The sequence below is a fragment of the Eleutherodactylus coqui genome, chromosome 1 (assembly GCF_035609145.1).
Source record: "Eleutherodactylus coqui strain aEleCoq1 chromosome 1, aEleCoq1.hap1, whole genome shotgun sequence".
Lineage (NCBI taxonomy): Eukaryota > Metazoa > Chordata > Amphibia > Anura > Eleutherodactylidae > Eleutherodactylus > Eleutherodactylus coqui.
The window spans coordinates 19,695,575-19,719,540 of NC_089837.1; the positions used below are offsets into that span (position 1 = coordinate 19,695,575).

At 43.9% G+C, this 23,966-nt stretch overlaps 1 protein-coding gene across 1 annotated transcript in view; it reads left to right on the forward strand.

Moving 5' to 3' along the window:
• The window catches only part of LOC136619641 (fucolectin-4-like), a 167,212-nt gene extending 155,259 nt beyond the window's left edge, over positions 1-11,953 (forward strand). The window contains exons 2-5 of the mRNA XM_066594421.1: positions 4,683-4,781; positions 4,860-4,944; positions 9,415-9,715; positions 11,750-11,953. Of these exons, the coding sequence (XP_066450518.1) occupies positions 4,749-4,781; positions 4,860-4,944; positions 9,415-9,715; positions 11,750-11,912 (582 nt within the window). The 5' untranslated portion in view covers positions 4,683-4,748 and the 3' untranslated portion in view covers positions 11,913-11,953. The remainder of the gene's footprint in view (positions 1-4,682; positions 4,782-4,859; positions 4,945-9,414; positions 9,716-11,749) is intronic.
• The last annotated feature ends 12,013 nt before the right edge of the window (positions 11,954-23,966 follow it).

Genomic DNA, 23,966 nt, shown 5'->3' on the forward strand with positions numbered 1-23,966 from the left:
AATAAAGGGAGCAAAGCAGCGAAAAGCTCCATAGCCAGGTGGATCCGCCTGGCCATCATAGAGTCCTATAAGGCCCTCGGGAAGGAAATCCCCTTAGCTCTTAAAGCCCATTCTACAAGGGCAGTAGCATCCTCATGGGCCGAACATAGCTCAGCTTCGGTCGAGCAGATATGCAAAGCCGCAGTCTGGAAGAAACCCCACACGTTCGTTAAACACTATAGGGTAAAAGTGCAGCAAGACGAGGACATGGCCTTCGGCCGCAAAGTCCTCTCGGCAGCAATCCCACCCTAGGGAAACTTTAGTTGGTACGTCTCATTTGGTGCTGTCGTGGAGACGACTGGGGAAAAAATAGATTATACCTACCCGATAATCGGGTTTCCAGGAGTCTCCACGACAGCAACCGTACCCCCCCCCCCCTAAATTGATAGAAAAGAAACTATAGAATATAATATAAAATATATATATATATATATATATATATATATATATATATATATATATATATATATATATATATCTATTATTTATTTATTTTTTTTATTTTTTTTTTACAATAATAAAAAAAAAAAACAACAAAAAACCCGGGTTAAAGGAAGAAATTTAAGTTGAGCTCCTACCCCGGCAATTCGTTAGAATCCACTGAGGAAAGTGGGGAAGGGGGGGAGCTTTTAACCTCTCAGTGTGTTCCTGTCCTATCAGGAGGAGGCAATCTCAATTGGTACTGTCGGGAAACTCCTGGAAACCCGATTATCGGGTAGGTATAATCTATTTTTTTCTCACATAGAAACTTAAAATTTGGCAAGAGCATTGATTATGTCATAAATAGGAAAAGTTAATGGGTCCCAACTCCATTATTCAATTCTAAGCGCAAAAGAATTAGCGTCCACATTTTACGTACGGAATGTAATTTTCTTACTTTCCGGTGTCATAGAAACGTGAAATTTGGCAGGAGCATTGATTATGTCATAAATAGGAAAAGCTAATGGGTCCCAACTCGATTATTCAATTTTATGTGCAAAAGAATTAGCGTCCAAATTTTACGTACGGAATGTAATTTTCTCACTTTCCGGTGTCATAGAAATGTGAAATTTGGCACGAGCATTGATTATGTCATAAATAGTAAAAGCTAATGAGTCCCACCTTGATTGTTCAATTCTAAGTGCAAAAGAATTAGCGTCCACATTTTACGTATGGAATCTAATTCTCTCACTTCCTGATGTCATTTTATATAAAGGAAACGTCGCATGGTTACCTCCCGTGGTGTTTCCTGGGTAACGCAGAGAACTATGCAAAATGGTGAACATATGTTTTTCCGGTATCTCTAAAGTAACCACGACTTCATAAGATTTTCCATGTGAACACCAGATAAACACCAGTACCAAATTAACTCGGGCGAAGCCGGGTATATCAGCTAGTATATCTATATATATATAAAGACGAAAGCCCTCACTGACTCACTGACTGACTGACTGACTCGCCAAAAGTTCTCCAACTTCCCGATGTCGTAGAAACATTAAATTTGGCACAAGCATAGATTATCTCCAAAATAGGAAAAGTAATTGGGTCCCAACTCGATTATTCAATTCTAGCGCAAAAGAATTAGCGTTGAAATTTAAAGTACATAACCTAAATCTCTCACTTCCTAATGTCATAGAAACTTAAAATTTGGCGCGGGCATTGATTATGTCATAAATAGGAAAAGTTAATGGGTCCCAACTCGATTATTCAATTCTATGCGCAAAAGAATTAGCATCCAAATTTTACGTATGGTATCTAATTCTCTCACTTCCTGATGTCATTTTATATAATGGAAACGGAGCATGGTTACCTCCCCGGGGTGTTTCCTGGGTAACGCAGAGAACTATGCAAAATGGTGAACATATGTTTTTCCGGTATCTCTAAAGTAACCACGACTTCATAAGATTTTCCGTGTGAACACCAGATAAACACCAGTACCAAATTAACTCGGGCGAAGCCGGGTATATCAGCTAGTATAATATATATACACACCTCTTTAGATCTATTCCATAAAGCCTGAAGAACCCTAGGTAGGTTTGAAAGCTCCCTATCACATTATGTCTTGTTTTTAGCCATTAAAGGTGTAATCTTCAAGATTATGTGTGTAAAGGTGACATGTATGTCCCTGTCCCTGTGCATTACCCTATATTCATCAGTGTTAAACCTTATCTGCCACTTTTCTGCCCAAACCCACAACTTATCTATATCCATTTGCAGCCATATACTGCCCTCTCTTGTATTAATTACTTTACTCGCTGTTCTCATTGAGCTCAGATAGGAATATGGTATCCTGTAACATCTGGAGGGGCTTCTCACTGTTAAGAGCTCCAGCAACGTAAAAATCCCTGGATGTCAGAGGCAATTACCAACTTTGCCCTCACTTAACTCTTAAATATGTAAAGATAAGGCAAAACTGACACTTTTATTGTGTTTCTGAGTACGTTCTAGCCAAGATTGATATATCACATGACTCCCATTTTAAAAGCTGAATTCAATCTGGTCAAGTTCAAAATGGCTACTGAAAAAATCTCACCAAAAAATGCAGCCGCCCCCCCCCCCACCACCTAATACTTTAACACATTGGAAGTCAATTTTCTCAGTATTAAACCAGTTAAATGGGTGTGTCCAGACTTTTGCCGCATGTTATAATCTCTCCACAGCATTGTTTCTCAACTTTTCTAAGCCAAGGACCCCTCAACATACGTCCTCAGTAGTCAAAGTCGTTGTTTAGATTATGCAGCGATGAGCTGTCTGCCAGGCCACTGTGTGTATAGAGAAGATCTGCGGTTGTGGTGGAGCATAATTCTACACAGTTTTGAAGAGTTTGGAGTTAGGCTCCACCCCTGTCTATGGCTTCACTCCCTTCCCTCTCCAATCTGCACATTCATCTTCCTAACCTAGGATAGGTTGCCAGAGGCTGCAAGGACATGCGCCATTTTGTTACATTCCTCTACAACCCCTTTAACTATGTATGGCACATGTCTGGTGTATATGGTGGGGGCTCGAGCGCCAAGCTCACTCTTTATGGTTGTTGGCCATCTTTAACAGTCGACACCCGCCTGCAACAGCCCTTATTGGAGATAACCCTTCTGACACTGGTATTTAAATGCCCCAATCAGCAGTCGGGGGCCCTGAATGGCTGCACCGCAATGAGAATATAGAGAGCCAACTGAGTGTCATGGTAGCAGCGGGACTTCTGAAGGTCTATACAGCATAATGCCATGCTTTATCCGTTGAGATAGCTGTATGAGGACTCTTTTTCTGGATGACGTCTTGTAGTTTCTATTGGTACTACTTTACAGAATGACTTTTTGACTGCTTTCTGTTACATTTTGTTTCATGGAGACGGTGTCACCAAACAAGGGTGATTCCGGCATTCTGTATTTTTTTTATTCTGATGACGTTCTCCATGCAGGATAAATAATACGTTACTTTGTTAGATCAGACTTTTACGGATGCAGCGATTCCAAATCGTTTGGAGTTCTTAAAAATGTTTTTATTATAAAGAAAAGGAAAGGTTAATCAAAATTTTAGTACTTTTTTAATGATTAATATAACTTTTTAAACCTAATTTTTCAATGTTTTTAAGAACTTGAACTTGCAATCACTCCTGCAATATAATGTAATACCATAGTATTACATTATACTGTGGTCTGACAGTGAGTCTATCAACCCCATAGGCATGACTTAACAGGCAATCTGCAATGGCAATGCTGGGGCCGAGCAGATGGACACCTGCCATGGCAACCGAAGTGGGGGAGGGAAAGGGGACCATTTTGTACATTTAAATGCTGTTGTCAGAATTGTCTGCGGCATTTAAAGGGTTAACATGCTCCTTCAGTGTGAGCGCTCATTGCGGCTCTTGCAGGTGGATGTCAGCTGTTAAAGACATCCAATCCCGTGCCATACCTGCCATGATGTAACTGGGGGTCATTGAGCATTAAGTGGTTAAATAATACCATTGAAAAATACAACTTGAGGGTGAAGTCACACGAACGTATATCGGTTTTCACGCCGAGCCGATATACCTTGTCCTCGTGTGCAGAGGGCGGAGGATGGAAGAGCCCAGGAGCGGGAACTGAGCTCCCGGCCCCCTCTCTGCCTCCTCTCCGCCCCTCTGCACTATTTGCAATAGGGAGAGGCGGGACGGGGGCGGGGCTAATTCCCGGACCTTAGCCCCACCCCCGTCCTGCCTCCTCTCATTGCAAATAGTGCAGAGGGGCGGAGAGGAGGCAGAGAGGGGGCGGGAGCTCAGTTCCTGGCCCTGGCTCTTCCATCCTCCCCCCTCTGTACACGAGGACAACGTATATCGGCTCGGCATGAAAACCGATATACGTTCGTGTGAATGCACCCTAAACCTGCAAAAATCAATAACTACCGGTATGTGACCGGAACAATAAAAACGGTAGGATTTTTTTGAAAGGAGAAAAAATGAAAATTACAAAAGCAAAAACGTCTGCAGCAGGAAGGGGTTAACCCGAGGTCTAATATTCATTATCAGCATGATTAGCTACAAAGAGTGTCTCTCTGGAGGACCCGACACGTCTGCGCAGTACATGGAGAGCCTACTGATGTTAACAAGAACTGTGTAATACTGCATTTACCCTATGGGGGCGCTGCAGGGAAATTGAACACTTGCTGCCAGCTTCTCTCACCCATTACAGGTGATTGCTGGAGTCCCAGAGGCAAGACATACTGTGATCTGTTTTATCATCAGCGAACCGTGTTTAATGAAAAGATTACCTGAAGTGGAGCCCCCTATAGTATGTTTAGGTTATGAGCGTTTTTGTTTGCATTGTGTTTTAATTTTATCACTTAGTAAGTCTCTGCATTGTTTTTAGGTTCCTCACATTCCGTCTCTCAATATGAACTCTCTGCTCACTATCACTCTCTTCTGGCTGCTCAGCGGAACTACTGCTCAGAACTGTGAGTTAATTAGTCCAATTATAGGGCTCATAATAGGAAAACAAAGGGGTGGATTCAACAATTTGCACGATTAGTAAAGAAAAGTATGTTGTATTTACAGAAGCAGCGCCAATCTTAAACATGCAGATCCTCTTCTTTAATCCTGTTTTATCAACATGTTTTGTTAAGCAGTGGTCTGAATATTTTTGGGTTGCTATTTAGCCATTTAAACTACGGCCAGCAGATGGCAGCATTACTTACATTCAATTTATGCAAATTGAAAGATGGAACAAAGCATCTACAGCACCACCTATTGGATGGCAGCATTGCTGCAGGTCAATGTCAGACCTTTTAACAAGACCTCGTGTGACAATCACTGGGATTATGAGTCAATGCCAGAGTCTTTTACAGAGTAGAGAGCTAAGATACCTCAAATTCTGCTTATCTCCAGAGAAACAAAGCAGCAGTAAGATTCAAATACAACATGTTTGATCGTTGTGTTCCTCAACCTCAGACATCACAGATAGTTGGGCTGGTGCTATAGTCCTTACATTGTCAAAGTATCGTATCAACATTGGCGGGATATATCAAGCTTTTATCAAGCCTATCTGAACCATGTATGACTCTGTTAGTTAGGATTGGTTGGTGGTCCACAGATGGGTTTGTTTGGTGGTGTACAGTTGGGATTGGTTAGTGGTGTACAGTTGGGATTGGTTGGTAGTCTACAGATGGGTTTGCTTGGTGGTGTACATCTGGGATTGGTTAGTGGTGTACAGTTAGGATTGGTTAGTGGTCTACAGATGAGTTTGTTTGGTGGTGTATAGTTGGGATTGGTTAGTGGTGTATAGTTGGGATTAGTTAGTGGTGTACAGTTGGGATTGGTTGGTAGTCTACAGATGAGTTTGTTTGGTGGTGTACAGTTGGGATTGGTTAGTGGTGTACAGTTGGGATTGATTGGTAGTCTACAGATGAGTTTGTTTGGTGGTGTATAGTTGGGATTGGTTAGTGGTGTACAGTTGGGATTGATTGGTAGTCTACAGATGAGTTTGTTTGGTGGTGTATAGTTGGGATTGGTTAGTGGTGTACAGTTGGGATTGATTGGTAGTCTACAGATGAGTTGGTTTGGTGGTGTACAGTTGGGATTGGTTGGTGGTCTACAGATGGGTGTGTGTGGTGTACAGTTAGGATTGGTTGGTAGTCTACAGATAAGTTTGTTTGGTGGTGTACAGTTATGATTGGTTAGTGATGTACAGTTAGGATTGGTTGGTGATCTACAGATGGGTTTGTTTGGTGGTGTATAATTGGGATTGGTTAGTGGTGTACAGTTAGGATTGGTTGGTAGTCTACAGATGAGTTTGTTTGGTGGTGTACAGTTGGGATTGGTTAGTGGTGTACAGTTGGGATTGATTGGTAGTCTGCAGATGAGTTTGTTTGGTGGTGTACAGTTGGGATTGGTTAGTGGTGTACAGTTGGGATGGGTTGGTAGTCTACAGTTGGGTTTGTTTGGTGGTGTACAGTTGGGATTGCTTAGTGGTGTACAGTTAGGATTGGTTGGTGGTCTACAGATGGGTTTGTTTGGTGGTGTACAGTTGGGATTAGTTAGTGGTGTACAGTTAGGATTGGCTGGTGGTCTACAGATGAGTTTGTTTGGTGGTGTATAGTTGGGATTGGTTGGTGGTCTACAGATGGGTTTGTTTGGTGGTGTACAGTTGGGATTAGTAAGGGCTGTACAGTTAGAATTGGTTGGTAGTCTACAGATGAGTTTGTTTGGTGGTGTACATCTGGGATTGGTTAGTGGTGTACAGTTAGGATTGGTTAGTGGTCTACAGATGAGTTTGTTTGGTGGTGTATAGTTGGGATTGGTTAGTGGTGTATAGTTGGGATTAGTTAGTGGTGTACAGTTAGAATTGGTTGGTGGTCTACAGATGGGTTTGTTTGGTGGTGTACAGTTGGGATTAGTTAGTGGTGTACAGTTAGGATTGGTTGGTGGTCTACAGATGAGTTGGTTTGGTGGTGTATAGTTTGGATTGGTTAGTGGTGTACAGTTGGGATTGGTTGGTGGTCTACAGATGGGTGTGTGTGGTGTACAGTTAGGATTGGTTGGTAGTCTACAGATAAGTTTGTTTGGTAGTGTACAGTTAGGATTGGTTAGTGATGTACAGTTAGGATTGGTTGGTGATCTACAGATGGGTTTGTTTGGTGGTGTATAATTGGGATTGGTTAGTGGTGTACAGTTAGGATTGGTTGGTAGTCTACAGATGAGTTTGATGGTGTACAGTTGGGATTGGTTAGTGGTGCACAGTTAGGATTGGTTGGTGGTCTACAGATGAGTTTGTTTGGTGGTGCATAGTTGGGATTGGTTAGGAATGTACAGTTAGGATTGATTAGTGGTGTACAGTTGGGTTTGTTTGGTGGTGTATAGTTGGGATTGGTTAGTGGTGTACAGTTGGGATTGGGTATTGGTGTACAGTTGGGATTGGTTGGTGGTCTACCGATGGGTTTGTCTGCTGGTGTATAGTTGGGATTGGTTAGTGGTGTACAGTTAGGATTGGTTAGTGGTCTACCGATGGGTTTGTTTGGTGGTGTATAGTTGGGATTGGTTAGTGGTGTACAGGTAGGATTGGTTGGTGGGTTTGTTTGGTGTATATTTGGGATTAGTTAGTGATGTACAGTTAGGATTGGTTGGTGGTCTACAGGTGGGATTGTTTAGTGTATAGTTGGGATTGGTTAGTGGTGTACAGTTGGGATTTGGTTGGCACTGTACAGTTAGGATTGGTTGGTGGTCTACAGGTGGGTTTGTTTGGTGGCGTATAGTTGGGATTGGTTAGTGGTGTACAGTTGGGATTTGGTTGGCACTGTACAGTTAGGATTGGTTGGTGATCTACAGATAGGTTTGTTTGGTGGTGTACAGTTAGGATTGGTTGGTAGTCTACAGATGAGTTTGATGGTGTACAGTTGGAATTGGTTAGTGGTGCACAGTTAGGATTGGTTGGTGGTCTACAGATGAGTTTGTTTGGTGGTGCAAAGTTGGGATTGGTTAGGAATGTACAGTTAGGATTGATTAGTGGTCTACAGTTGGGTTTGTTTGATGGTGTATAGTTGGGATTGGTTAGTGGTGTACAGTTGGGATTGGTTGGTGGTCTATCGATGGGTTTGTCTGGTTGTGTATAGTTGGGATTGGTTAGTGGTGTACAGTTAGAATTGGTTAGTGGTCTACCGATGGGTTTGTTTGGTGGTGTACAGTTGGGATTTGTTAGTGGTGTACAGGTAGGATTGGTTGGTGGTCTACAGGTGGGTTTGTTTGGTGTATAGTTGGGATTAGTTAGTGGTGTACAGTTAGGATTGGTTGGTGGTCTACAGGTGGGTTTGTTTAGTGTATAGTTGGGATTTGGTTGGCACTGTACAGTTAGGATTGGTTGGTGGTCTACAGGTGGGTTTGTTTGGTGGTGTATAGTTGGGATTGGTTAGTGGTGTACAGTTGGTACAGTATTTAACAGGCAGTGTAAAGCTAACCATACATTAAAGACAAGTATCAGCCACGATGCTACTTACAAACGATCCCACCAGCAACAGTAATGAGGGTTATCCTAGGTCTACAGTACTGTAATGACATAAAAGAAGTAATTCTTACCTGCTTCCACTTCCTGGCTGTTCCCATTCCTCCATTGGCTGGTCTCCACATCCTAATGGTCATGGGAGTGATGACGCTAGTCACTGGTTCTGTTGCAGTAGTCTGACATGACTCTGACTTTTGGCATTGTGTCAGTGTGTGTATCCAGAAGTGAAGACAGGTGGGGACTGGCTATTGTAGGAAGAAAATTAGCAGGGGTGCGGTGCCCGGTCAGTTTAACTTCTTTCACATTATATATTTTAACAGCATAGCAAACGATCATCAAGGTTTTTGCAGATCATCAAATACACTTCCAACTTTGGCCATGGATAATTGAAATTTTCCAACAGGATGGATCAGGTCTTTGGTAGACTAGTCTGCCACCGCCCATCATGGATGAATAGCCTGTGTTACTTATTCAAGCAATGGTGGCCCAAAATTGTCTTTTTCTGTTGGCCACTATCTCATGTTTATGGCCACCTTTTAGTCAACATTCATAAACATAAAAGTTACCATTAATGAGGTTGTTCAGTTGTAAACTATAGTTGGGCTATCCACAAAATAGCCCATCGATAGTACATTGGAGGGGGTAAGCTGTCCAGAACCCACGCTAAACATCTGTTCTGTGGGTTGGTGCATTCATACACTGAGCTGATTCCTGCAGGTGGCGGACAGCTCTATTCTCATGCAGTTGTCAGGTTTGGTACTGCAGGCCAAGATCCCATTTGAAATGAATGTGTGTAATACCACATTTGATCAAGAATCAGCCCAGTGCGCATGCATAGTCCATCTATAGTTTACAACTGGACAACCCCAAAGTAGGCTGGAACTGAAATTTTCTCTGATTTTCTCTCTTTTTTTTTTGTTTATGTGATCCACAGACAAGAATGTTGCCCTCCGAGGCCGGGCCACACAGTCATCTGTACTGTTTATACCTGAGTGGGGCTATCTCGCCGGAGCTATCAATGCCATTGACGGAAACGTGGACCAAGATTATAAGCACGGCTCATGTTCCAGCACTAACAATGAGGACTCAGCCTGGTGGAAGGTGGACCTACTGGAACCTCATAAGATCTCCCACATAATTATCACTAACAGAGGGGACTGCTGTAGAGAGCAGTTAAATGGGGCCCTTATTCTTGTTGGAAACTCTGCTGAGAATAATGGAAATAATAACCCAAGGTGAATGTTGTTTTAGGTTTACAGAATTCCAAAGTGAGTTCTAAATGTGAGTTTCACTTCCTTTCAAGCCAATGTCCAAGTGAAATGAAGCCATGCTACTCTTGGAGTGGAGTTGTCCATCCAGACTACAGTCAGCAAATCCATAAAAGAGCCCAGCGCTCTCGGGATTAGGAGATATTACCAAAGTAATGTTATGCGATAAGCAATCACTGGAGGTACCAGGAATCTTCACTTCATTGCGATGCGTTTCGGCATTTTGACAATAATGCCTTTCTCAAGCATAATACAGCACTTAGCATAAGCTAATACATATACAATTAAATTACTCACAACGAGGCGTCCGTCTCGGCATCCCTCACTGCCCCGTGACGTCATTCAAGGGGAGAAACTACCTCCTTAGAACATACTAAATAATGTGACCTGGTGTTGGAACACTACGTGTGTTCCAATTTCAGAATAACTTTATCAGTTGTCATTCTTGGGGCACAAAGGAACATGCTAAAAGTACTGCCAAAAAGAACCTGAAGCAACTAGAATGGGTTCTAATACCCACAACACCCTATATTCCTTCCTTTGCACTTATTTCAGGAGTTATGCAAGATGGGGCCAATGGCTGAGAGGTTGCTCAGTATATCTTAAACATCTCTTCCATGGGATCAGGGTTGCACTGACCAAGCAGAGTAGCAGAGGCTCCTCCAGTAGGCCATGGTTATAAAACAATAATGGACACCAAAGCTCCAATTGCAGACAACCTCATTTGATGGTGACTTTGGAGCCAATCACTTAATTCTGGGGTTCTTTTTCTTATGGGTTGATTTACAAATGATCTATTATATCTTATTGATGATATGCCCTGTAATGAAAGCAAGAGTTGAGAATGAAATTAAATGAGGACTGTGAAATTAAGTAGATGTGCACAGATCTTCCGGATGAAAGCCCAACATAGTATTTCAGCCATATTTCCCCAGGAGGCGCTCCAGGAGGGAATCTATGGCTGCCATATTTCATAGCATGAATTTATCAACAATTAGACCTGAAACACTCTGAGTAAAAGATTATTAGTCCAGCAGCGGTGTGATTCCATGTGATCTGGCCGCTGCACAACAACTGGAGTAGATGCATTGTGTTCTTGGTGTCCTCCCAGTTCTGAAAATATAACTGGTGTCTGGCTAGACATCTTAGATGACTCAATCCTAGTTATTAATTCTTCTTTGTCTAATTTCAGTAGCTGAATGTCTCAGACAGTCAGTCTACGGAATGCGTATTGTGAGAACAGGAGGACAATGGTATCTCCAGTTACTTACTAACTTCATTACCATGGAACAAAGGGCATCCTGGTCAGTCCAAAAAGGAGCAGATTAAATCAAAATCCCGCTCTACAGGTCCATACTTGAACATCTGCATTTAAACTAGCCAAGTTCCCAGATGAAAGGTGGCTGATACCAGGGGCAGTAGCTGAAACGCAAAGATGGGTAAATCTCCCAATATCACTCCATTACAGTAATGTGCACATGTACAACATCTTCCCTGGTGAGCCAAAGTCAGGCACAGCATAATCTCTTCTATTTGCTGAAACTCCCTTTACAAGACATCCCGGACATGTTTTTCAGTATCTCAATCACTGAATCCCCTGAGATCTGTATCACCTTATCCCATTACTGTTTACATGCAGGAATTGTTAAAAATCTAGTCTAGGGGTCAAATAAGGAGGATGTAAGGCAGATGAAGCAGGCTAGATTTTGTGTTGGGTGAGGAATTGCAGAAGAATATCTGGAGAGCCCAAGCAACTTGGATCATGACCAGTAATCATGGGGTTACCATCAAAACTAGGGTGCAAATAGCATAACTATATAAAAGTACTAGAGATTGTTGTAGTTGGGTGTAAAGGGAGGTCGTATTATGTCTTCTTTCCCCTGTAATTGTAAATCTCTTCTATAGTAGTTGCCTTGATAGATTATTTGTTACACAAATGGTTGTAGTGCTGGGAGTTAATGTTTTTGAAGTCTTTGATCTTTGCTTTTATTCTCATTGTAGGTGTGCCGAGATTAAGGACATGCCTCGCGGCTCTACTCAAACCTTCAAGTGTTATGGGATGATCGGCCAGTTTGTGAATATCATCTTACCTGGGAAACGTGACCATCTTCAGCTCTGTGAAGTTCAGGTCTTCGGAGTTCCTGTTAACAGCTCACCCAACTGATACAAATCATGAAGCTAGAAATCCTGAAGGGAATGATCAGGAAAATAAAGTAATGATGACAACATGATGTGCCTTGTATTATTTACCCCAGATACAGTATGTGCAGCGAGCAGGAGATGGAAGGGAACAACTGGAGTGGGGGCACCATCTCTGACCTTGTCACGGTGGTTGCTACTCTAGGCAGAGTAGTGCCTCAAACAGCAGGTGGGATTGCAGTAAAGTTCTGGGTAAGAGTAGTTTGTACTTGGTGTAGGTTTGGTGTGACACCAGTGCCTTTAATTGCAAAATAGCGATGAAATGAGGAGTCGAGTCCAAAGTGCTTCAGTAAAATCGAAGGCACACCGTTTACTGGAACTTTTCGACTGAGTACAATAATTACACTCTTCCGGCAGCAAGCAATAAAATCTTCAATGACTCCTTGTGTATAATAAAGGGCATACATAAAAACTTTGACCCTCTCTTGCAGAATGGGAAGGACTGCCGGGCAGAGAGATTGTTTATGGGGTAATGAAGGGAACAATGCCGGCTCACCTGTGGACCCACTGAGCGTGTAGGGACAAGTTAAACTCACGGTTGTGATGGCTGGTTTCCATCCAACTTACACAAGGTCCGCCCTGACTCAGGCTCCTTCTGACCAAGGAAAGAAGTATGAGAAAAGCGCCTCGCACTAATTTTCTATTTAAAAAAGTGGTATAGGTGAATGTTTACTCACCTGGTGCATGATGGGTTAACCCTACCTAGGGGAATCCCACCTGCACCCCTTATCCACGTTGGCATTAAATTGAAGTAACTTTTTTCCACTACCCGAACTGGACCGGAGATACGTCTGGAGTCGGGGTAGACTCCATGGGTAACCAGGAGCCCTTTCAATAATCCAATGGTATGAAGAAAAGACACTCCAAAAAGGGCACCTATTCCAGTTTTGAGCGCGGCCAGTAACACACAGCGTTTCGTCAGCTGAGGCACTCCTTTATTACAAATTGCCATGTGTATTGGCACTACGTAATGTGCCTTCTTCAAGCATATTACATGTAACAAACAGATATATACCCACATTAGTAACCATACACGTACGTTTGAGCGTCCATCACATTGCCTCATTGGAGCACTGTGACGCAATCTACAGGGGAGGGGCTAAGCACACTGCTACGTAAAGAGATCATGTGACCTCTCAATGGAACGCTACTTGCGCTCCAGATTTCAACTAAGCTTTATTGCTCTAGTTTCCCTTTGGAAGCACATCTAGCAAGCCCTCGTTTCCATATGTCTGTTTGTTAGTTACATCACATATGCTTGAAAAAGGCACATTACGTAGTGCCGATACGTGTGGCAATTTGTGTAAAAGGGCACCTATTCCCATTTTGAGTGCCGAGTGTCTTTTCTTCATTGGACTTCTGACCAAGGAGATCTGGTTGAAGGAAAACTCTGCTCTGTTACCGCACCGCTCTGTCTTGCCGTGCTCCCCGCTGTCCTCCAATCCGCTAAATCCTTCCCTGATAGAGCGGCAGGCAGCCAATCAACGGGCGTGCTGCTGCTAGGCAAAATACTTTCAACCCATTATGCAGGTAAAGACAGTGCTTTTCTCCTGAAGAGCGCCTCCAATGTTCCCATAAGGGCTCATAGTGAGGTCCCTAGGACTTATTAACCCTCTACCTACCCTGTAGGACATTCCGGGTCACTATAGTTCCCCCCTACTTACAACACAGCCATCCTCTACATTAACTATGATCCAAAGGACGGGACAGGTTACCACCCTCGGTTTATAACAGCTCATTTACATTAAACAATTAAACTACTTGCAAGTTTAGATGATTTTGGATGGAAACGTTGGGCTAAGATGAAGTCTTAGATCCCAGCTGGCTATGAGGCCCTTTCATTATTCTACTCCCCACATTCTGAAGATTGCATATATCACAGTTAGGGCTCACACCCACTTGCAATTTTTAAACGCTGCAATATTGCTGTGTTTTTTTTAACGCGATTGTCAATGGGATTTCCTAATGTTAAAAACGCATCGCACGTTTGTGCTCGGCGATTTTTGTGCGATGAGTCTTTAACATTAGAAAGTCCCATTGACAATCACGTTAAAAGCACACAATGATATCGCAGAGTTAAGAAGAACGCAAGTGTGTGGAAGCCCTTCTGCATACAATGACATTTTCACGAACTGTAAGTCAGGTAACACTGGTCAATACTGAAATGGTTACTGATTTAAAAAGGTCCTAATCTGTAGTATCTCGGTGCGCTGAACACGGATATGACCATGCAAACTTTTTATTGGCTCTCGTTTTGAAGATATTTCATATAGTTCATTTTGTGTGTTTCACCATGTAAATGTATCCAGCAGGACTGTAACAACATCCTTACAGTTACGGTAAATTAAAGCAGTCACTGAATTCCATTGAGTATAACAAGTGCAGCCGGCACCTCTCTGGTGTTTGAAGGTAGTTGCCCTTTTAATGGAATTGCAGACGGAATGGACTCACAAATAAAATGTAGCAGTTGGAGAGAAGAATATCCAGCACCCAGCTCTGGTCGAGGCTCACAAAATCCTGCTACCACCCCTTCACACCAAACTAGGTTTGAACTTCATGAAAGCCATGGACCAGACTTTACCAGCTTTCCAATACCTTCATGAAAAATTCCCTCGACTTAGGGAGGCAAAGATTAGAGGGAGGTTTTGTGGGTCCTCAGATTCAAGAGCTCTTCAAAAATAGTTCAGCAACTTGCTGCAGAGTGATGCAAAACAAGCAGGGAATGCTCTTCGCCTCGTGTCTACAAATGTTCTCAGGAATGTTAGGGCAGAAAACTACAAGCAACCAGCACAAAACATGCCGAAGCAGCATCAGAAACTTGGCTGCAGTACGTCTCTACAGATCCACCTCCTTCATTCCCATCGGGATTTCTTTGCAGACAACTGTGGTTAGTGATGAACATGGCGAACGTTTCATCAAGACAATGGGACAAATGGTCCACTGCTGTGCTAGCTGACTACTGCGGGACACTCCACGGAGAGGCTCCTGAGCTGCTGTACCAGAGACAGACAAAGAAATCTAAGACTAGTCTATGACTTGATTCTTTACAGGTATTAACCCCTTAAGGACCAGGCTGTTTTGTACCTTAAGGGTGGCTTCACACGACCGTGTTTTTGTGCGCGCATACGCACACACAAAACACGCTTGTATTTGCAACATTGCATTCCCTATGGTGCATGCACATGTCTGTGCTTTACAGGTGTGTGCCTGCAAAGATAGGACATGCGTGCACCATAGGGAATGCACGCATTGCTCTCAATAGAGCCGCGGCTGCTGCTGGCGGCTCCATTGGAAACAATGCTCTGCCAGCACCCCTGCTTTCTTTTTCAGGGAAGGACTTTACATATAAGCTCTTCCCTGAAAACGAAAAGTTTTAGTGTAAAAAAATAAAAATAATAAAAAATATACTTACCCATCCGCCGCTGCTGTGACCTCCGCGGGGATGAAGCATGCAGCAAATGTTTCCTTCATCCCCACTAGTTAAAAGAATTCCCTGCTGCTACATCTGCCACATCTGTGACATATGCAGCAGAGGAATTCTTCAATTCCCTACCGCAGCTGTCACACATGTCAGCTGCGGTAGAGGATTCTGCTGCCGGTAATTGATTTCAGGGAAGAGCTTAATTTTAAATCCCTGCCTGCTGATAGATCAGCACCACAGTGCAAGGGACAGCAGGTGAAGACCCTGCTGAGCCCCCGCAGCTGAAGGGAGGGGAGTATCTATTTTTTTGTTTTTTAAACCACTTTCACTTGATTTTTAGGGAAGGGCTTATATTTAAAGCCCTTCCCTGAAATCAATTACCGGCAGCAGAATCCTCTACTGCAGCTGACATGTGTGACACCTGCGGTAGAGAATTGAAGAATTCCTCTGCTGCATCTGCCACAGATGTGGCAGATATAGCAGCAGGGAGTTCTTTTAACTAGCGAGGATGAAGGGAACATCTGCCTCATGTGGCACCTGTGTTCATCATCCCCGTGGGGTACACAGCAGCGGCGGACAGGTAAGTAATTTTTTATTTATTTTTTTTACACTAAGTTTTCTTTTTCAGGGAAGGGCTTATATGTAAAGCCCTTCCCTGAAAAACAATTCAGGTGTGCCGGCAGACCATTGCCTTTAATGGAGCTACCAGCAGCAGCCGTGGCTCCATTGAAAACAATGCACGGACCTGCATTGACGCAGGTTTTTGCACGTACATGGATGCGCACCTATGTACGCACAAAAACCTGCTCATGTGATGCCACCCTAAGGACCAGACACTTTTTAGGGATGTTACCCATGTGGGGGTTTTACTACCCTATTTTTTTCCTTTAGCTATCAAAATTATTTTTACTGTGTTTTTTTCCCCCGTGACATATAGGGTGATTTTTTAATATATCTTTTTCACTGACTTTCTTTTCTTTTTTTTTATTTTATTCGGGGTAAAATGCTAAAAAAAAAAGTTTTTTTAATCATTTATAGTTTTTTTTTTTAATTATTTTTATATTTACACTAAAATAAAGTATGGGAATGGGTTCCTCAGCATACGGAGATGGTTTTGGTTGGCGTCGGTTTTGGGGTTTTTTCTTTCTTATGTATAAATTGTTGTTGTATTCTGTTGTTTTGTTTTACTGATGTATGTTATTATGTTTTTTACTATCTATGTCCCCCATGACGTCATGTAAGACCTCTGGGGGACATTCATTTTTTTTTTTTATTTGACACTTTCCCACTGTAGCTGGGGTGTCCATAGGAGCCGGATTCATAGGAGCCCAAGTTACAGGGAAAAACAGCCCCTGCAGTGACAGTAGTCACTGGCAGAGCTATCCAGGGTCTAGTCTGACTACAGCTCTGCTGTAGCAGGGAACCCAAGGTGGTCACATGATCCCCCCCGGGCTCCAGATGTGAAAGTTACAGTTTACTTTCACTTTCTAGTACACAGTGCTCATTGAGCGCTGTGTACTCAGGGAAGCAGAAGGCAGGAAGGGTTTCAAACCCCTCCTGCCTTCTTCTCCGGCTTATCAGATGTTACTAACAGCTGATAACCCATTCCTGCCTCTGACTGATTGTAGAGCAGGAGACTTAAAGCACCGCTGTAATTTTGCATATGGCGGGCTTTAAGCCCAGGACCAGGTGCCGTAAATTTACAGTGTCTGGTCCTAAACAGGTTAACCATCAGCCTATTACTATTGGCATGCATTTTGTGATGTAAGCAATAATTGCAGATTCCAAAAAAATAGAGCCAATTTTGCATTTTGACTGTCATATTTGTGTTGAGCACATAAAAATTGATTTAAAAAATGACAAATTTTATTTCAGTAACATGACTTTTGTAAAAACCAGTGTAATGTGGAAGAGAAGAATGAATAGGTTAGCAATAGACAACGTTTAGGTTAGGTCCTTCAAAAGTCCACATTAGTAAAACAACCTGAAAGGTAAAACATACAGTGTAAAGCCATACTGTTAAAGGGGTTGTCCCGCGCCGAAACGGTTTTTTTTTTTTTTCAACCCCCCCCCCCGTTCGGCTCGAGACAACCCCGATGCAGGGAAGTAAAGAAAGTTTACCGGAGCGCTTACCTTAATCCCCGCGCTCCGGTGACTTCAATACTTACCGCTGAAGATGGCCGCCGGGATCCTCTGTCTCCGTGGACCGCAGCTCTTCTGTGCGGTCCATTGCCGATTCCAGCCTCCTGATTGGCTGGAATCGGCACGTGAGGGGGCGGAGCTACACGGAGCCGCTCTCTGGCACGAGCGGCTCCATAGAAGACTGCAGAAGACCCGGACTGCGCAAGCGCGGCTAATTTGGCCATCGGAGGGCGAAAATTAGTCGGCTCCATGGGAACGAGGACGCTAGCAACGGAGCAGGTAAGTAAAAAACTTTTTATAACTTCTGTATGGCTCATAATTAATGCACAATGTATATTACAAAGTGCATTATTATGGCCATACAGAAGTGTATAGACCCACTTGCTGCCGCGGGACAACCCCTTTAAGTCCGGGTTTGGAAGGCTTCAGTGTGACTGTCTTTCTGACAAGGATTTAGAGATCATCCTATGGTGCAAAGGGGCCATGAGTTCGCGATGCACCTGGCGGTCCCCTAGGACTGGGTTTTCCATGAACAACTAAAAATAAAAAAAACATCTCCAAGTAGTCCCTCGGGGCAAATTTCTTACATGTTGCAAACTCGATGAGTAGTCTCTCAGGGCACGAACCTTGTAGAAGAGTCTGAGTAGTCTCTCAGGGCAATTCTTGGTATTTGTAATCCAAGGGGGGAAAACAAATTTGTAATCTACGGGTAAGAGAAAAAACACGCCAAAAAAAAAAATGCCAATAAATCAACCGTATTCAAGAAAAAGTAAGAAGTAGATGATTACTCACAATAACAGGTTGGTAGCTGTCCTCTGGTGCTCCTCATGGAACATCTGGAAGCCAGCACTGGGGTTGCTGGAAGTCTTCTACTGGGTGTAGGTGTAGGACAAGTAGGAATTTGATGCAGACTCTGCTGTGGATTTTGTTGCAGTCTGCTGTACTGGAGATTGTAGCATCATCAACGGACTCTGGTACCAGGTCATAGGATCCACTGGATCAAAGGTAATTGGACACGGAGTGTCTTGCGGCCTACCTGGCTCAGATTTGGAGTCAGTGTCCGCCCCTTCCACTTCAGACTTCTTTTGTTCCGGAGGTGGCATAGCCGCCAAGCAGAATTGAAGTCTATTGCGATGAACAATTTGAGGCCTCTTATTGGCTTGAGTAATGCAGTACAGTCCTTTCTCCTAAGAGAGGATGGATGATATGACATAAAGCTGTGGCTCTCAGCGGGAATTGAGTTTGCCAGTTCAATGTTCCTTGCAGAGCCAGACTTAATCCCCAATTTGCAAGGTTGTAGCATTGGCATGCTTGTTAAGGTCTGCTTGTTGTTTCTGTCGCACTCCTTTCATGCAGGTATTGGGGTGGTGAGGGGTCAATAAGCCAGCAGTGTTATCTGTGCTATAGATATCTCATACTTCCCACTCACGCATAAATGCTCATGAATAATTTAACTCTCTATTGAAAGTGTCAAAACTTGTATAAATTTATATTCCCAAATTCTTCTATGGCTTTGTGACTTGAAGTTGCCTTTCAGTATCAGAACTTTTATATCTTCTATGTTGTGTTTGTGACTAGAAAAGTGCTTCGCCACAGGTAATTCTGTCTTTCTCTGTTTAATCGTGTGGCGATGAGATCTCATCCTCGCTTTAAGTGTTTGTCCTTTTTCTCCAACATAAAGCCCCCCCAACAGGACATTTACTCCACCGGATCAGGTACACAACATCAAACCTGGAACATGTGAATGTCCTGGGATCTTATAGTCCTGCTGCGTGTTGGGGATTTGTATCCTGTCCGCGGTCCGTACATGTCAGCAGGTCTTGCAGCTCCTTACCCTAAAAGGATGAGTTCCTTTTTGTATGACAGAGGGCAATGCACTCCTGACTATAAAGTTCCTCAAATTGAATATGATTTTCGGATGGTCATCATTGTGAAGGTTTTAAGGAATTTCCTTCAGAGCCACTGGGATACCCAGGAATCAGCAGAGCCACCAGGATACCCAGGAATCACTAAAGCCACCATGATACCCAGGAATCACCAGAGCCACCATGATACCCAGGAATCACCAGAGCCACCAGGATACCCAGGAATCACTAGAGCCACCATGATACCCAGGAATCACCAGAGCCACCATGATACCCAGGAATCACCAGAGCCACCAGGATACCCAGGAATCACCAGAGCCACCAGGATACCCAGGAATCACTAGAGCCACCATGATACCCAGGAATCACCAGAGCCACCAGGATACCCAGGAATCACCAGAGCCACCAGGATACCCAGGAATCACCAGAGCCACCAGGAATCACCAGAGCCTCCAGGAATCACCAGAGCCTCCAGGATACCCAGAAATCACCAGAGCTGCAGGATACCCAGAAATCACCAGAGCTGCAGGATACCCAGAAATCACCAGAGCTGCAGGATACCCAGAAATCACCAGAGCTGCCAGGATACCCAGAAATCACCAGAGCTGCCAGGATACCCAGAAATCACCAGAGCTGCCAGGATACCCAGAAATCACCAGAGCTGCCAGGATACCCAGAAATCACCAGAGCTGCCAGGATACCCAGAAATCACCAGAGCTGCCAGGATACCCAGAAATCACCAGAGCTGCCAGGATACCCAGAAATCACCAGAGCCGCCAGGATACCTAGAAATTACCAGAGCCACCAGGATACCCAGAAACCACAAAAGCCACCCGGATACCCAGGAATCACCAGAGCCACCAGGATACCCAAAAATCACCAGAGCCTCCAGGATACCTAGAAATTACCAGAGCCACCAGGATACCCAGAAACCACAAAAGCCACCCGGATACCCAGGAATCACCAGAGCCACCAGGATACCCAAAAATCACCAGAGCCTCCAGGATACCTAGAAATTACCAGAGCCACCAGGATACCCAGAAATTACCAGAGCCACCAGGATACCCAGAAATCACCAGAGCCACCCGGATACCCAGAAATCAACTACTCCAATACATAGAGAAGGAAGGAAACAATTGTGTGCCTCTAGTAGTGACCTACAATTCATCTAATAATCATCTCCTCACGCGTTTTTGTAGTCTGTGTAGTGGAGTTGCACCAAATATCCGATACTTCTTATTTTTGCCTAAGCCTGGTTAGGAAAAGAAGCTGATGGGTCATTATACAGTTTCAGCCAACATACATAAACTCAAACAATATTGCAGGAGCTGCATACGCGTGTGCCAGACGGCCGTCTGAAACATGAATTAATAACCAAAAGGCAATGTTGTAAATTCATCTAACAAGTGTCTCTTTGTATAAACGCATCTTTGTTTTTTGCGCAGAGGTCTCGTTCCAATGTTTCAGTATTTTTTATTACTCACAATCCCCGGCTGTTCTTTGCTAATAGATTTCTGTGTTTCAGTGGAGGAATTGAGCTGATAATCCAAAACTAGATCTTTTAGACTGTCAAAATTTACCTGCTGGATGTTAGCAACGTTTAAAGTTATGTCATTAACTTTTAAGACGGTTTTACCCGTGTTCAGCCTGTAGCTGTAGGTTTTGGGACACGCAGATACAAACTATGTGATGTATGTGTCATCGGATATTTTGCTGGTTAATTTCCCCAGATAATCGCCTAATGGCGGATTCCATTCACCTTCTTGGTGCACAAAACTGACCGAAAAGGGATCTATGGATCTCAAAGGAGCTAGCTTGCTGTGCTTGATGAACTCCCAAGTCAGGCATCTCAACATCCTACCACTGATGTTCCTCAAGGGAGTAGTCTCCTGCTTTAGGTAACCTAGAGAGAGCGTCAGCATTGGTGTTGACTTTACCAGCTCTGTATTTGACAAGCAAATCAAAGTTAGCAAGTCTTGAGAGCCATCTGGATTGTTATCAGTATAGGCTATGACCATTGCAGTGGCTAGATAGTCCAGACTAATGCAAGTAGTTCTATCATGAAAGAGCTATACTTTTGATCATCACATTGAGATTAGAGATGAGCGAGTACCAAAATGCTCGGGTGCTTGTTTCTCGAGTCGAACTTTTCGTAATGCTCGAGAGCTCGTTTCGAGTAACGAACCTCATTGAAGTTAATGGGTGACTCGAGCATTTTTCAAGCTGACCGATGCTCTGCATAGGTGAGGGTGTGTGAAACACCTGAAAACATCAGAAAGTCATGGAAACACCACAGAAACGGATAGGGAACGGCAGGGGCAGCATTCATGGATGCATCTGAGGTTCCCAGGTCCCACTATTAAGCGAAATTGTGGGCAAGAGCCTGGCGGTCACCCCCCTAACAATTTACTTGGGACAGACCATAAGCAGCATGGCACATGGGTTGGCACATCCTAGCTAAGCACCACACTCGGTGCAAGCAAGGCAAATCACCAGCCTCCGCCTTGTGTGACCCAATGTGCCAGCAGCTACATTGCTATGGAAAACCCATGTGTCCCCACACAATTCATTTGGTGTATGTGTCAGATAGCTGAACAACGCAATGGGAAACCTTTCAGTACCCTACCCAAGTCATTCAGTGTATTTGTGCCAGATAGCTGAACACTGCATTGGGAAGCCTTTGTGCACCCACAGCATAGGTGGACCCCTGAAACATTTCTGTAGCAAGAGTATAGGCAAACCCCTGAAACATTTCTGTAGCAAAAGTATAGGCGAACGCCTGAAATATACATAGTAACATAGTTCATAAGGCCGAATGAAGACAATGTCCATCTAGTCCAGCCTGTTAGCCTCCTGCTTTGTTGATCCAGAGGAAGGCAAAAAACCCCAAGTGCAGAAGCCAATTAGCCCTTTTGGGAAAAAAATTCCTTCCCGACTCCCTAATGGCAATCAGACTGTTCCCTGGATCAACCCCTAATAGTTCCTACCTGCCTGTATACCTGGATTAACAATTAAACTAGGATTTATAACCTATAATATCCTTCCTCTCCAGAAAAACATCAGGTCCCCTTTTAAACTCCTCTATGGATTTTGCCATCACTATGTCCTCAGGCAGAGATTTCCACAGTCTAACTGCTCTAACAGTAAAGAAACCTTTACTATGTTGGTGATGAAACCTGCATTCTTCTAAGAGTAGCAGATGCCCTCTTGTTACCGTCGTAGTCCTGGGTATAAACAGATCCTGGGAGAGATCCTTGTATTGTCCCCTCATGTACTTCTACATGGTTATTTAGTCACCCCTTAACCTTCTTTTTTCTAGAGTAAATAGTCCCAATTTTGATAGCCTCTCTGTAGCAAGTGTATAGGCGAACCCCTCAAACATCTCTGTAGAAACAGTATAGGCGAAGCCCTCAAACCTTTCTGTAGCAAGGGTATAGGCGAACCCATCAAACATTTCAGTAGCAATAGTATAGGTGGACCCCTCAAACCTTTCTGTAGCAAGTGTATAGGCAAACCCCTGAAACAATGCAGTAGCAAGAGTATAGGCGAACCCCTCAATCATTTCTGTAGCAATAGTATAGGCGGACCCCTAAAACATTTCTGTAGCAAAAGTATAGGCGAACCCCTCAAACCTTTCTGTACCAAGAGTACAGGTGAACCCCTCAAACCTTTCTGTACCAAGAGTATAGGCAAACCCCTGAAACAATTCAGTAGCAAGAGTATATGCGAACCCCTCCGAAAAAAAAATTGGTTTTAACTGAGCCTTTTGGCCCACTGAAAAATTGGCGGTTCAGCGTGATGACATGCTGTTTTAGGAGAAGTAAGATCCGAGAGGGAGAGATCAAGCTACTTCTCCCCCTTTTTGGGGTGATAGAGGATGCATATTTCTCCTGTTGCAGCGAAAAGAATCTTTAGGATCCGCTGCTTTCCACCGGTGGAGAAGAGAAGTCTGGGGAAATCCAGCCTTTGCTCATCTTAATCAGTGTAAGCATGTCGGCACTGGCAGTTGACAGGCGGGTACGCTTATCCGTGATGATTCCTCCAGCTGCACTAAACTCCCTCTCTGACAAGACGCTAGCGGCAGGGCAGGCCAGCACCTCCAGGGCGTACAGCACAAGTTCGTGCCACGTGTCCAGCTTTGATACCCAATAGTTGTATGAAGCAGAGGGATCTTGGAGGACGGTGGTACGATCGGCTACGTACTCCCTTACCACCTTTTTACAGTGCTCCCTACGACTCAGTCTTGACTGTGCAGTGGTGACACAATCTTGCTCAGCAGCCATAAAACTGGCAAGGGCCTTGGAGAGTGTTCCCCTGCCTGTGCTGGACATGCTCCCCCCCCCCCCCCCCCCCCCGCTAGTTGGCCCTCCGAACTACATCTTCTACTTCTACTGCGCTGTTAGATGGGAAGTTTAGCAGCACTTTGTGGTATTGCAACACTCTTGTACCCCTCTTCTCTTCGGAAATGAGAGTGGAAAGGTTCTCCTTATACCGTGGGTCTAGAAGGGTGTACACCCAGTAATCCGTGTTGGCCGGAATGTGTCTAATGCGAGGGTCACGAGAAAGGCAGCCTAACATGAAGTCAGCCATG